Below are 14,705 nucleotides of genomic sequence, written 5' to 3' on the forward strand. Positions count from 1 at the left end.
GTTCCGATGCCCTGTCCATGGTTTCCAGTCAGAACACACTCACACACACACACACACACACACACACACACACACACACACACACACCTCACGCACACATAATAAACTGTCAATGTCCTTCAACAATATTCCTTCCTGTTTCTTTGATGTAAGTACAGTACTCTCAGTCATATGGGTTTCACTCACACACACACACACACACACACACACACACACACTCAGATTTCTGATCCTGAAAAACTGGAGCTGTCACTTATTGTTAAAGCATCACCTTATTTTTAAGTACACTGAGCAAATCTCTCTCTCTCTCTCTCTCTCTCTCTCTCTCTCTCTTCCTCCCTCTATCACTCCATACCAGCCCTGTGTTATCTGACTGCCGCAGTCGCCTGTAACGATGGGCATCACGGAGGCAGACACACCATCACACACTTGGCAAAGTTAACCTGCTCGATCATCATCCGTTACGGTCAAAATTCAGGAATCTACACAGATCTCAAAACATGCACACACACATGGAGACATACAGAGAAAGAGATGATAGAACTGATTGAGAGAGAGAGAGAGAGAGAGAGAGAGAGAGAGAAGGGAAGGGATGTTTGTGTCATACAAAAACGAGGACCTTCTTCACTTTATTAATTTCATTTTAGGCAGCTTTACTGCATGACTATACCAGGTACAGTTTTGCCAAAGCAAAGAGTTTGGCACTAAACATGATGATTGTCTTCAATTACTAAACAGTAGTTACAAATGATTATAATTATTACAAATAATTTCCAAATTATCACTAAGAGGTGAGTATCACTTAAGTATCACTGAATGCGTCTGTGTACCGTCTTTTCTCAGGAGTATATGTTTATTTGTTCACGCATACAGACGTCTAACTTTACATCACCCTCCCTGCCCCCCCACACTGCTACCCACAAACACACACGTACACAGTCCTCTTCCAACTACATACACTCCAGATTCTGACCTGCTCAAACGTGAATCACGAGCTATCTCTGTTTCCATCTGACAGAATAACACACGTTCACCACCAGCCCGTGTGTGTGGGAACTCTACAGAGAGCTGATTCACCCTACTGATAACAGCATGATTGACAGGTGGGTGTGGCTTGTGCCTGGAGGATGTGTGGGTCCCAGCTTGTAGTAAAATGTGTGAGTGTGTGTGTGTGTGCATGTGTGTGTGTGTTTGTCTGGTTTTTTGGAAATTCATAAGAAAGTAGGACCCCCTACATCTCATTTCCCAGGAGTGTGGCTCACAGAACACACACACACACACACACACACACACACACACACACACACACACACACACACACACACACACACGGTGAGTCCTTTTATTTCAAACTTAGTTTAAAGTCTCTCTGGAGGAGTGACGTGTGTGCACGTGTGTCTGGTTGTCATCACCCCCTCTTCTGTCATCTCTCATTCTCCCTCTCTCTCATCTTTTTCCTCTCCTCAGCACACCTCCCAGTTCTATGCCATCACTCCAGTCTTTCACTAATCCCTCGCTCCCTCTCTCATCTCTCCTCTCCCTCTATTCCCTCTCTCTCTATCTCTCTCCACATAAAGCTGTCAGCAGCTCCTCTGCGCTAGGTGGAGAAACCAGGCCCCCTCTTCTGAGCTAGATGGATAGGCCACGCCCCCTCCCCTGGGCTAGGTGGAGAAGCCCACTCCCCCCCCCCCCCCCCCCCTCACTGTTGAATCTTCTTTGGTCTTAGCAGTGGCAGTAACAAACACAAACCTGTTTTAAACAGGTTGCCCCAGCAACCTGCATGAGTTCTTATACTCTGATGGGGTGAGGATGATGGGATCACACTCACACACACACGCACACGCACACGCTCACACTCACACACACACGCACACGCACACACACACACATTACTTGTGTGTTTGGTATTGGAAGAAAAAAAAAAGTAAATGGCCAAATTTAGCCAAATGCTTTTCTGTGCCACATTTTGAGGGAATTCTGGGATACCCACAGGCAGCCCTTGACTTACAGTTTGACCCACTATTCGGGCAGCATGTGTGTGTGTGTGTGTGTGTGTGTGTGTGTGTGTGTGTGTGTGTGTGTATGGGTGTGTGCGTGAGTGCACACACAGAGAAATGGGTCAGCTACACCAGAGGAAGACAGAATCTCTCCCTCTGTTCCTCTCTCGTCAGTGCCATGCAGACAGACGATCATCTTGTCAAATCATTCTCTCATCATTGTCTAGTACACACACACTACGGCAGGAGACAGGAAGGATGTGTGTATACTGAATGAAAGGTGCATTTCTTAGCATGAAGTTGAAGTAACCCTCTCTCTCTCTCTCTCTCTCTCTCTCTCTCTCGCACATTTGCCTGTATTTTTCTAAGCATTTGAACCACTCTATAGTTTTTATATACACCTAAATGATTACTGTGGCCTTAAACAGATACAACGAAATAGTTGTTTTGAACTAAGAGGGATTTGATGAATGATTTTGATCTTGGGGGGATATGATAAAACATTTGATGTGATCTTAAAGGTATGCAATGAAACATCTGCTGTGATCTTAAAGGTCTGATGAAATGTGTTATGATTTTTGTGTCTGGAGGACAGACTGTGTTGCTAGGGAGAGACTGCAGAATGCAGCATACTGTCACTGAGACTTCTGGGAAACTAGAAAGGAGGGATGATGCAGAGGTAAACACACTTGTGGCTATGTACACACTGGGCTCTGAGAGGGTGTCTTAGTCGTGTGGTATTGGCAGAGATGCTCACAAGTCATTTTTGCAAGTCCAAGTCAAGTCTCAAGTCTTTGATCTCAAGTCCAAGTCAAGTCTCAAGTCCAAGTCAAGTCCAAAATATTTGAGTGACACTGCAGTCGCAAATCACTTTATAGTTGCAATGATCTGTTATGACACTTCTGATGTATAATAGCTTAAAATTTAAAAAAGCGAGTACACACACAAATGTTTTCCAGATAAATTTTGTATCTGGATTTTTCTCCAAAAAGTATTTTTCTTACAAAACTGACATTTTTCTGGTTACAATATTCTCTTCTTTCAGTAGAACAGGCTATATTTTGTTCTAAAAGATAAAGGAGGGCTGTATATATATGAAAGGTCTGCATATAAAGAAAATAGCAACCAAATTAGTGATTATATAATAAAAATTAAAAACGTAATTCAAATTTTACAATAATAATGATTCTTACATAAAAAGCCCTGCAGCAACAACTTTTTGTTTCCTAATGAACTTGATCAAACACAATCTATTTGAACTTCAAGGTGTCTTTCAGTGTCCCAACAAGGAAAATGTTTATGCAACTAATGCATTACATTTAAAAAAGATCAGGATTGACAGGGCACTTGCACTTAGCCTGGCTCGGTGAGGGTGCGTTATGAGGCCTCCATGACTGAACACCCTCTCTACTGGTGCACTGGTGGCAAGTCAATACCAAGCTAACTGGGTAAACAGTAGGTTGTTATAACACAATACCTGTGACGCTAAGCTTGTTTGTAGCAGATGCTAATAACCTTTCAAGCAGTGACTAACATTTCCGGGTGGGTTTTCAGGTGGCGAATAAAATTAGATGTGGTGGAATCAGCGTTCTGTATTTTTGTGCCACACACGCTGCAGTTTGCTGCTTTTATATTTGTTACTTTGTGTTTTTGTACCCAAAACTTATTATGGATGGTGGAACAGAAGCGAGCGTCCTCACTGGCGCTGTCAGGATCGCGATGTTTGCAGCGCGCGCATTTGTGACTAGGCTACTAAGCTAGGTTTATACTTGACGCGTCGTGACCGGTGTTCTGTCGAATTTTTCTACCCGTCGAGTGCTCCTACCTAGGCTTACTGCACATGCGCAAATCACTATTACGTCATGATTTTGGTGGCTGTGTCACGGTACGGCGCCCCCCTACCAGTCCAACAAGTCACCTCCGTCCACAGCGGCAGTTGTTGTTGTTTGTATTGTTGCGTTGTGTGCGTCCCTCAGGTGGGCGGAGGGTCCACGTGCTGAAAATGTTACGTCAGCGGGAAGTGAAAAGCATAGCTACAGACAGGCGGAGAAGAGATTGTCAAATAAAACACAAAAGAACATTACAAATAAAAGATTGTTCACGAGTCTCAAATCACGAGTCCAAGTCGAGTTGGAAGTCTTTTGAATGCAAGTCTAAGTCGAGTCTGAAGTCACTATATATGCGACTTAATTGTGACTCGAGTATGAGTCCCATCTCTGGGTATTGGATGTGGTTTTGAGTGTGGATGTTAAGGTGGTAGAGGGTGTGGTTATGGTGCAGTAGAAGGTGTGGTAGAGGGTGTGGTTATGGTGCAGTAGAGGGTGTGGTAGTGGGTGTGGTTATGTTGCAGTAGAGGGTGTGGTAGTGGGTGTGGTGATGGTGCAGTAGAGGGTGTGGTGATGGGGCTGTAGAAGGTGTGGTAGTGGGTGTGGTTATGTTGCAGTAGAGGGTGTGGTGATGGGGCTGTAGAAGGTGTGGTAGAGGGTGTGGTTATGTTGCAGTAGAGGGTGTGGTGATGGGGCTGTAGAAGGTGTGGTAGTGGGTGTGGTTATGTTGCAGTAGAGGGTGTGGTGATGGGGCTGTAGAAGGTGTGGTAGAGGGTGTGGTTATGGTGCAGTAGAGGGTGTGGTGATGGTGCATTAGAAGGTGTGGTAGAGGGTGTGGTTATGGTGCAGTAGAGGGTGTGGTAATGGTGTAGTAGATATTGTGGTTATGGTGCAGTAGATGGTGTAATGGTGTGGTAGAAGGTGTGATAATGGTGTGGTAGAGGGTGTGGTGACGGTGCATTAGAAGGTGTGGTAGTGGGTGTGGTTATGGTACAGTAGAAGGTGCACAAGGTGCAGTAGAAGGTGTGGTAGTGGGTGTGGTTATGGTACAGTAGAAGGTGCACAAGGTGCAGTAGAAGGTGTGGTAGTGGGTGTGGTTATGGTACAGTTGTACCTTATATAACAACCTTTATAATGCACATTCATTATTTCTTAGCACATGCAAACAAAACTACACACAGACAGGCAGAGGAGAAGACAGACAGCTGGATTGAGAGATAGACAGAGGAGAAGACAGACAGCTGGATTGAGAGATAGACAGTTAGAGGAGGAGACAGTGTCATGAGTGGCATGCATTGGTTTTATTGGTAATATATCTGAAGGTTGGGAAGTCCTGCTGTGATCTAAACCCTGGGTGTGGGTGGGGTGTGAGTGCTGTGGGCGGAGCCTGGGTCCCGGGGCAGGACATCAGGATGCCCACCACACAGCAGGTGGCTCTGGTGAAAGTGTACAGAGCAGTAGACCTTATCTGTTATCTTCAGGGGCAATTCTGCAGGAGGGTTGGTGATCACAAACCTGCCAGCACAACACACAAAACTCTGCTAGTTGCAAGTAGAGTGTTTGTTATATTATACAATAAAAATTAGCTAAAGGTCAGTCAGTAGTGAACAATCCTCTCAGAACACAAGTACCTGTTAGAAAATAGATCACACAAGCACAAAGAGCACAGAATGTAGAATGGGTGTTGTGGTGGGTCAGTGTTGGGGCAGGTGGGTGTTGGGTGGGTGTTGTGGTGGGTCAGTGTTGGGGCAGGTGGGTGTTGGGTGGGTGTTGTGGTAGGTGGGTGTTGGAGGCAGGTGGGTGTTGTGGTGGGTCAGTGTTGAGGCAGGTGGGTGTTGGGTGGGTCAGTGTTGGGGTGGGTGTTGTGGTGGGTCAGTGTTGGGGCGGGTGGGTGTTGTGGTGGGTGGGTGTTGGGTGAGTGGATCTGACATGTACAGGTGACCATGGTGGGGCAGCTCAGTGCTAAAGGACTGGTGGGCCTGCACAAGAGATGACTCACCTCTTCAGAGAGGGGTGGGGAGGGAGACTCACCTCTTCAGAGAGGGGTTGGGCGGGAGACTCACCTTTTCAGAGAGGGGTTGGGCGGGAGACTCACCTTTTCAGAGAGGGGTTGGGCGGGAGACTCCTCTCTTCATAGAGGGGTTGGGCGGGATACTCACCTCTTCATAGAGGGGTTGGGCGGGATACTCACCTCTTCATAGAGGGGTTGGGTGGGAGACTCACCTCTTCAGAGAGGGGTTGGGCGGGAGACTCACCTCTTCAGAGAGGGGTTGGGCGGGAGACTCCCCTCTTCATAGAGGGGTTGGGCGGGAGACTCCTCTCTTCATAGAGGGGTTGGGCGGGAGACTCACCTCTTCATAGAGGGGTTGGGTGGGAGACTCACCTCTTCAGAGAGGGGTTGGGCGGGAGACTCACCTCTTCAGAGAGGGGTTGGGCGGGAGACTCCCCTCTTCAGAGAGGGGTGGGGAGGGAGACTCCTCTCTTCATAGAGGGGTTGGGCGGGAGACTCCTCTCTTCATAGAGGAGTTGGGCGGGATACTCACCTCTTCATAGAGGGGTTGGGCGGGATACTCACCTCTTCATAGAGGGGTTGGGCGGGATACTCACCTCTTCAGAGAGGGGTTGGGTGGGAGACTCACCTCTTCAGAGAGGGGTTTGGGCGGGAGACTCACCTCTTCAGAGAGGGGTTGGGCGGGAGACTCACCTCTTCATAGAGGGGTTGGGTGGGAGACTCACCTCTTCAGAGAGGGGTTGGGTGGGAGACTGACCTCTTCATAGAGGGGTTGGGCGGGAGACTCACCTCTTCATAGAGGGGTTGGGTGGGAGACTCACCTCTTCAGAGAGGGGTTGGGAGGGAGACTCACCTCTTCAGAGAGGGGTTGGGTGGGAGACTCACCTCTTCAGAGAGGGGTTGGGAGGGAGACTCACCTCTTCATAGAGGGGTTAGGCGGGAGACTCACCTCTTCATAGAGGGGTTGGGTGGGAGACTCCCCTCTTCAGAGAGGGGTTGGGTGGGAGACTCACCTCTTCAGAGAGTGGTTGGGCGGGTTATTCACCTCTTCAGAGAGGGGTAGGGCGGGAGACTCACCTCTTCATAGAGGGGTTGGGTGGGACACTCACCTCTTCATAGAGGGGTTGGGTGGGACACTCACCTCTTCATAGAGGGGTTGGGTGGGTCCAGCAGGCGGTACAGACCAAAGCACAGGATCTCCATAGAGTCCAAAGCCTTGCAGAACAGATCCTTAAAGACATGACACTGCAGACACACACACACATACGCACTCAAGACACAGGTATTCAAAGAGGTTTTGGTATCCTGGCTCAATAAACTGAAAAATTAATCTTTCGGGTTCCCCTGGCAGATGCACCTCCACCTGTTCTACACCTCCACCTGTTCTACACCTCCATTTGTTCTACACCCCTTCATGCTCCACATCTCTTTCTTTGCCTTCACATTATAATGTCATCAGGATGGCAACACTGAGACAGCAGTCAACAAGTAACGATTAATAAACTAAACGTGTGCCCTCATCTCTCTCTCTCTCCCTCCTTCTCTCCCTCCCGCTCCATCCTCCTCTCTCTCTAATTCCCTCGTTCTCACAGTGAAGCAGTTGAGTGGCGGCTCGTTCAGGGCGAGCATGGCGAGTTTGGGGCGTTGGCGCTGGGCCAAAAGTCTGGGGGTCATGACCCCCTCCTGCAGCTGGTTGTCCTCGGCCAGCTGAGCCTCCAGCAGCGGTGTGTCCCCCCCAGTCACCAGCGTGCAGATCAGAGCCGGGACGTTAGCGTTGAAGTAGGTCTGCAGGTGCACAGGTGCTCGGTTAGAGACGCCCGGTTCTCTCGTACTGCACAATAATGGAGCCCAACACCCCCCCAACTCTGACCTACTACATGACTACATGACTGAGGGAGGTTCAAATGAGAGAGAGAGATACAGAGAGAGGGAGAGGGAGTGAGAGAATGAGAAAAACAGGGAAAGATGGAGAATGCGGGAGAGAATGAGACAGAAAGAGAAATAGAGGAAGTTTGCTTTGTGACAAACTTATTATTAAAGAAATTGGTTTATTTCCATGACACATATACATAAACACTAACTATGCTGGTATGGTAATTGAGTTTGTATGTTTATTAATACATTCATGTATATGTAATGAATTTAGTTTTTTGTTAAATATTTATATGAAGTATCTTCTTTTTTCTGCTTTGGCAAAATGTTATAATTAGTCATGCCAATAAATCATAAAAAGAAAAAAAAAAGATAAAGAGAGAATGACACACAGTGTGTGTGTGTGTGTGTGTGTATGACTGTGTGTGTCCATGTGTGTGTGTGTGTGTGTGTCCATTTGTGTGTAAGTGTGTGTCCGTGTGTGTGTGTATACTCACAGCAGCCACTAGGGAGTCTAGCAGGTCTACAGAGAACACTGAGCCCACTGCAAAGGCCTGAGTGAGGGCCAGACTGGAGACACTGTGAGCACTGTCCACCTTACTGACATACTGTACGTTAGACGTGTTAACTACACACACACAGCAGGGAGAGAGACAGGCAGAGAAACAGTAGAAGATGGGCAGAGAGAGAGAGAGAGAGAGAGAGAGAGAGAGAGAAGCAGACAGACAGGAAGCCGTACCCGGAACACAAACACAGAGGCACAAACAGACACACAGAAAACAGACAAGTGGATAAACACACAGCCACACAGACACAGAGAAGCACACAGTCACATACAGATCAGAGAGTTCGCGTTGCTGGACGTTTTTGTTTGACATCTAACTATCCCATTACTAAGCAGAGGAAAAGAGTTGGCTGCAATACCAAGATCTACCAGCAGAGGGACTGTAGCGCCAGTTCGTGTTGGATATGATGTCTCCGGTAACCGAGGGCCAACAGACTCTACAAAACACACATCGTAATCTTAAAAATACGCACAGTGTATGTACATATGTAAATATCCTCGTCATATTACTAATGTGTTAAAACTCAAAACACAAACGCTTAGTGAGAATTACTGATTATATTATTTCTGGATATGAGTACAATAAGTGATACATTATGTGGACGTGCTGGGGGGGGGGGGGGGGGGGGTTGTGGATGGGGTAGATTGAGCAGAATCAGTGCTTGGCCGTATAATGAAGTAACAAAGGTAGTGAAGTCTCCTCTCTCCCACACACTACTGCACTCATTAAACATCATGTCTTAATTATGAATTAATTGTGTCATTAGCCAGAAAGTGCTGCTGGCAACCACGTTGAGCCCATCAAGGTTAATCACGCTAATGGGTTTATTTGTCAACCTTCACAGCTGCTGTGCTACATACACACATGCACGCACACACACCCACACATGCACACACACACACACACACACGTGTGGAGTACTAATGGCAACATGGCACCAAACACTCAGGATTTGTGTGTGCGTAGCTTTCTCACCATAGGTTTGCGAGTGTGTGCTGGCGTGTGTGTGTATGAGGCTCTGCTCCGGACTGAAGTGGATGTGGTAGAGGTTAATACAGGACAGGATAGTCTCCTTGTCCTGCATGGCCGGCTCCGCTTCTCCCAGACTGCTAAAGGCACTCAGAACCACACACATGGCACAGTTCTCCACACTCAGAGCCCGCAGATCAGCACCGCAGAGAGGAGAGCCCTGAGAGAGAGAGAGAGAGAAAGAGAGAGAGAGGGGGGGAGAGGGAGGGAGGGAGAGAGAGACATGGAGATATAGAGAGGGAGAGAGGGAGAGAGAGCCAGACATAGGAAGAGTAGAGAGAGGGACAGAGGGAGAGAGGGAGAGAGAGAGAGAGAGACATAAGGAAAGTAGAAAGAGAGAGGGACAGAGGGAGAGGGAGAGAGAGAGAGAGAGAGAGGGAGAGAGACATAGGGAGAGTAGAGAGAGAGAGGGGGAAAGAGAGAAATGGAGAGAAGCATCACAGAGCCATTTGATTTACTGCCACACACACCTGTACATCACATGCATAGACAAACATATAAGCAGGTTAGGCTTCTCACAGGCAGGAAGAGGATCTTGGGGAAGTAGTTAATATTCATCCACTCTCTGCTGAAGTACTGTGGCTCTCCGAGGAAGACAACGGTTTTGAGCTCAGGGACCGTTAGACTGCTGGCCCTCAGGGGCATGAGGAAGTCGCCTAGGCCTAGCAGGCTAGAGCCTTCATCTCCAAACACACACACCAGCACATGGTTCCTCAGGGACAACTCACGAGCTGTCTGCCGCGTCTTTGAAGGGTAGGAGCACAGCCACACACAATCACACACACACGCATGCACAAACACACACACACACACACACACACACACACGCATGCACAAGCAAACAAAGGTTCAAATGTGAAATGTCCACCTGAGCCTCGATTCTGGTGAAGGTCTTAAAGGCTTTAGGTACCAAAGTCTTTCATCTTTACAGCATTAGGAGAGTCCTACATGTGACAGCAGCCCTGCTGAAGTTAGCAGTTGTCCATCAGAACTGTTTGCAGAGGTAGTAGCACCCCCCCCCCCACACACACACACACACACACACCTGAGCCGTGACATACAGGGAGGCAGTGAGATGCTGCAGGGTGTTTCTGGCACAGGGGATGGGGCATTTGCAGAGACAGGTGCATTCATTATGGAGGAGGACTATAAACACAGACCCAACAGGTACTCCACCAGGTACTACACCAGGTACTCAACAAAGTATTCCAGCAGGTGTTTTGCCAGGTTTTCCACAAGATCTTCCACAAGGACTTCCAGTAGAACTGGGGTCCTAAGCACTTCTCAAAAGAAGGTTTTCCTTAGAAAACCATGTAAAGACGAATAAGCCCTGACCGAACTGACCAGACCAAACAGGTCTGAGAAAGATGTGAGTGGGTTATAACACCTGAGACAAGGTCAGAGTACGTGTGTGTTACAGCAGAGGCAGCTGCCTACTGACAACGGCAAAAATCTCACTGGCACCAACCGCTTTTAAACTGAACCAGATGAGCTTGGAGGTGGAGATTTTAACCCGTAGGCATACGGCACATGCTACAAGAAGAAAAGACGCCTGTGTTTCCTCACTTTGAGAACCTTCTCTCTCCTCTGTCCTCGGTTCCTGTGAGCACATTTGGAAAACTGATAACCCCTTAAAGACGGTGGAGCACGATGGCTGTCTGGGTCGCGGCGTGGAGAAGACAGAACAGAAGACTTGAGGAGGCAGCTCTCAAGAGTTCAGAGACGCACTGTGTTCTCGTGCTCAACGGGCCCAGTTCAGTTCCTCGGTGCTGAGAGTGTTTGCTGAATGAAGTGATTCTGCGTCTGGCAGAAGGAAGAAGCCAAACTTCCATCACGGCGCTGTAGGATGTGAGTGCAACATCTGAATCAAGCTCAGGGATTAGAAGCAGTGCTACCTTCTGACCTACTGCTAATGCGATATATATATTAAATAAAACCATAAATCAATCTGTCTTGGCTATGACTCTGAAGATACCTCATAAGGAAACAACCACAAATTCTAACTGACACAGGACCTCTGTTGTAACAGATAATGGGTTTTGAAATGCAGTTTGACTATGAATATGTGTAATATGAAAAATGGAAAATGAGAGAGAGAGTTCCAGCAAAAACCAGAAGGACTCTACAAACGTGCCTACAGGAGTAGGAACACAGTTTAAACATGACCACCATCCACACGACTAGAAACAACTGATCCATCAGTCCTTCCATTGTTCTCTTTAATGGGTGTAGTTACCTGCGCTCTACACCACCCCACCCCCTCCATCATCACAGCTCACGTTCTGACCACCGTCTGCCCCATATCGTCTCACGTCTGCCCAGACATACCCCCATATCTGCCAGTTAAGCTCCCTCACACTGGTGACACCCATATGAACTCCGCACCCCTGGCTACACCCTACGCACCAGGGTGATGTCCTGCAGAGACATGGGGGGACACCAATGGAACATTCCAGTAGTGTCCAGCTGCACGTCCTTCTCCAGACAACCAGTATGCTGCTGCTCCCGTTGTCCAGTTAGCCACAGCTCATACTTCTGCTTGGAGCTACACACACACACACACACACACACACACACACAGTTATATAATATATATATATATATATATATATATATATATATATATATATATATATATCAGTGGGGAACCGTCAGGGCCCTCTACGCCCTCTCAGAGGGCCTAAAATATTCTTAAAGCATTATATATATAATTATCCAATTTTATTTTATCTACTTACAATTTGACATTCGACATCTAAACAATTACAAAAATATAAGCAAATAAAATATTCACCCGTGTCTATTCAATCTGTGTTGGAAGGTGAGGGGTTGAGTGGAAGCCTGTGAGCCTGTGTCTCCCCCTATCAGGACTGTGATGCCCGCTGTTCGTTTACAGAGGGCCTGGCAGTTATAATTCAGCGCAATACCAGTTTCAAATGACAGCAAAATTGACCAATCATATCTTCTCTCTTAGTGGGCGGGCTTAACTGTATGATAATTTCCGCCCGCTGTGGCGACGCTAGCTGTCGTTAGCACCATCGCTAGCTAGTTTCGATTCATCCCTTTGACGTCCTCGTGCGCGTTGTTTACATATTCCGCTTCCGAGAACCACGGAGCTGTGAACCTTATTTTGTTTGGAAACTTATTTTGCTTAAGATGTTATCTAGTACAGATATTATTGTTTATTGCGTTTTTAAAGCTGTACTGTCGTCTCAGTTTTTCTTTATTTAGTTTATTAAGAAAGGAAAAAAAAAATTTCGGGGGGGAGGGGGGGGGGGTAGCGGGCCCAGGTTTAAAGGTCACGGTTCGCTACTGATATATATATATATATATAAATATGCACATATTTGAAGTCCATTTAATGACCTCAGTATGTGCTATCTGAGGAGTTCTATGAGAAAAACTGCACACTACTGTACCCGGTTTGTCATGATGTGTGGGGTGTGTGTGGTGGGTGTGTGTCAGTAACATCAGTAGAAGGATGTGGATGTGTGAAGGAAGTGCCCATACTGGAATACTAATCCCTGAATCTGGTTGAAACTGAACGTGTGGAGGAAAAGCTGTCTGTACACTTAGAGGTGAGTGATGGGACGAGTCAAGGATAGAAAGACGGATGAGTCCATGTGGGCATTTCAGGGCAGCAGAGTGTTAGGTGGTGTGACTCCCTCTGGCCAGAAGATGTTAGGGAGGCTGGTGGGTGGCATGAATGCTCTGGTTCCTCAGGCTCCTCCAGCAGGAGCTTGCAGAGACTGGGATGGGGTAGGAGGGATCCTACACAATGCTATTGCCCTTACAGATGTAGCGTTTGTGGTAGGAGGTGTTGGTGGTGGGTAGAAAGACAACGATGATCTTCCCAGACTGTGAGACAGTTCCCGTATCAGGCGGTAAGACAGTTTCCATACCAGACTGTGAGAAAGTTCCCGTACCAGACGGACACACAGCTGGTCATGACACTCTCTATTGTCCTGCTGAAGACAGAAGGAAGCATGTTTGCTCATGTCTTCAAATGTGGGAGGTGAAGGCTCTGCTGGCCACTAGGTAGAGGTTCTCTGTGACGTGCACGTGAAGGAGCTTGAAGCTGTTGTCTCTCACAGCTGTGCCATAGCAGTGCAGCGAAGAGTGATCACCGCATGTCCCCCTGATGTCAACAATTCAGCATTAGGAGACTATGATTATGGTCTCTTCAGCTGGACATCTGCTCAGTCTCCTCTGTGTATGCTGAGTCACCAGCCTTGCTCATGAGGCCTACTTCTGTGGTTGTGCACTGCGCAAGTTGTGAGTTGTGTTTGGCAGCACTGTCACGAGTTGGTAGCATGAACTGTAATGCACCGTGCACGTAGCCCTGAGGGACTCCAGTGTTCAGTGCTGCGGTGTTGTGGCTGAACCTGACAGACTGAGGTCTCCCAGTCAGGAAGCCCAAGATCCAGTTACAGAGGGAAACTTCAGACCCACAAGGCTGAACTTGTCTTTGTTTTGCAGTGGGATGATTTTGTTGTCTGCTGACCTGAAGTCTATGAACATCTTTCACACAGAAAGATGTTTTCATCCAGGTGTGTTAGTGATAGGTTAATGGCAGAGTACATGTCAGCCACTGTCAAACAGTACAGGTGAACCAAAACGTGTCCCGTGTGGTCTTTACGAATTCCACAACTACATCATGATCATTGGTGAGAGTACTACAAAAACAATATCCTTACACGTAACTGTTATATATTCCCATATCTGTTTTGTTTAAAACACAGACAGCACACACACACATACACACATTCACTACATACACATACACAGATTTTATCTTACACACTTTCTTTTTTCACTTCTCACGGATCTGATGCACTGCAGATTTGGTTCTAGAAAGCTGACATAGGAAGCGGGATCATATTTATCTCCCTTCTAATCTGCCCTGTAAGTCATCTGCCTACATTCCCTCTCTCTCCCTGACAGGTTGAGTATTACTGCTGTGGAGAGTCATGCCGGCTGGGAAACAGTACTCATTTATCACTCTGTCAATCCAGTCCTCTATTTCACTACACACATGCACACACACATATGCACACACACACAGATTTGCAGACAGCAGACTATTGCACACTGTCATTCTGATGAACGTAACAGCAATCTCTTTCTCAAACACACACACCTAAGTGCTTAACGGTGTCTGTTTGTGTGTGTGTGTGTGTGTGTGTCCTGCATGCCTTACCTGGAGGGAAGGACTCCTATTGAACGTCTTGGGCAGCCAAGACTTGTGACTGAGGGGGTCATTAAGGATACTGGAACATGTAGACACACATATGCGCAACCACACACACACACACACACACACACACACAAAACCTCATTTATCCTATCACATGACCATTTGTGTTGTATTGTGGGTGTATTAAGGTCTTGCTTTAGTGTCTTG

The 14,705-nt window shown here is 47.3% G+C and overlaps 1 protein-coding gene across 1 annotated transcript in view; it reads right to left on the reverse strand.

The window, feature by feature from the left end:
• Nucleotides 1–5,145: 5,145 nt before the first annotated feature.
• LOC143509838 (calcium-activated potassium channel subunit alpha-1-like) overlaps nt 5,146–14,705 on the reverse strand; it is a 17,755-nt gene continuing 8,195 nt past the window's right edge. The window contains exons 19-27 of the mRNA XM_076998636.1: nt 14,502–14,571; nt 11,708–11,846; nt 9,821–10,045; nt 9,248–9,461; nt 8,631–8,708; nt 8,204–8,334; nt 7,425–7,619; nt 6,976–7,079; nt 5,146–5,338 (exon numbers count right to left, since the gene is read on the reverse strand). Coding sequence (XP_076854751.1) covers nt 5,167–5,338; nt 6,976–7,079; nt 7,425–7,619; nt 8,204–8,334; nt 8,631–8,708; nt 9,248–9,461; nt 9,821–10,045; nt 11,708–11,846; nt 14,502–14,571 — 1,328 coding nt within the window. The 3' untranslated portion in view covers nt 5,146–5,166. The remainder of the gene's footprint in view (nt 5,339–6,975; nt 7,080–7,424; nt 7,620–8,203; nt 8,335–8,630; nt 8,709–9,247; nt 9,462–9,820; nt 10,046–11,707; nt 11,847–14,501; nt 14,572–14,705) is intronic.

Source organism: Brachyhypopomus gauderio, chromosome 3 (assembly GCF_052324685.1).
Source record: "Brachyhypopomus gauderio isolate BG-103 chromosome 3, BGAUD_0.2, whole genome shotgun sequence".
NCBI classification, from domain to species: Eukaryota; Metazoa; Chordata; class Actinopteri; order Gymnotiformes; family Hypopomidae; genus Brachyhypopomus; species Brachyhypopomus gauderio.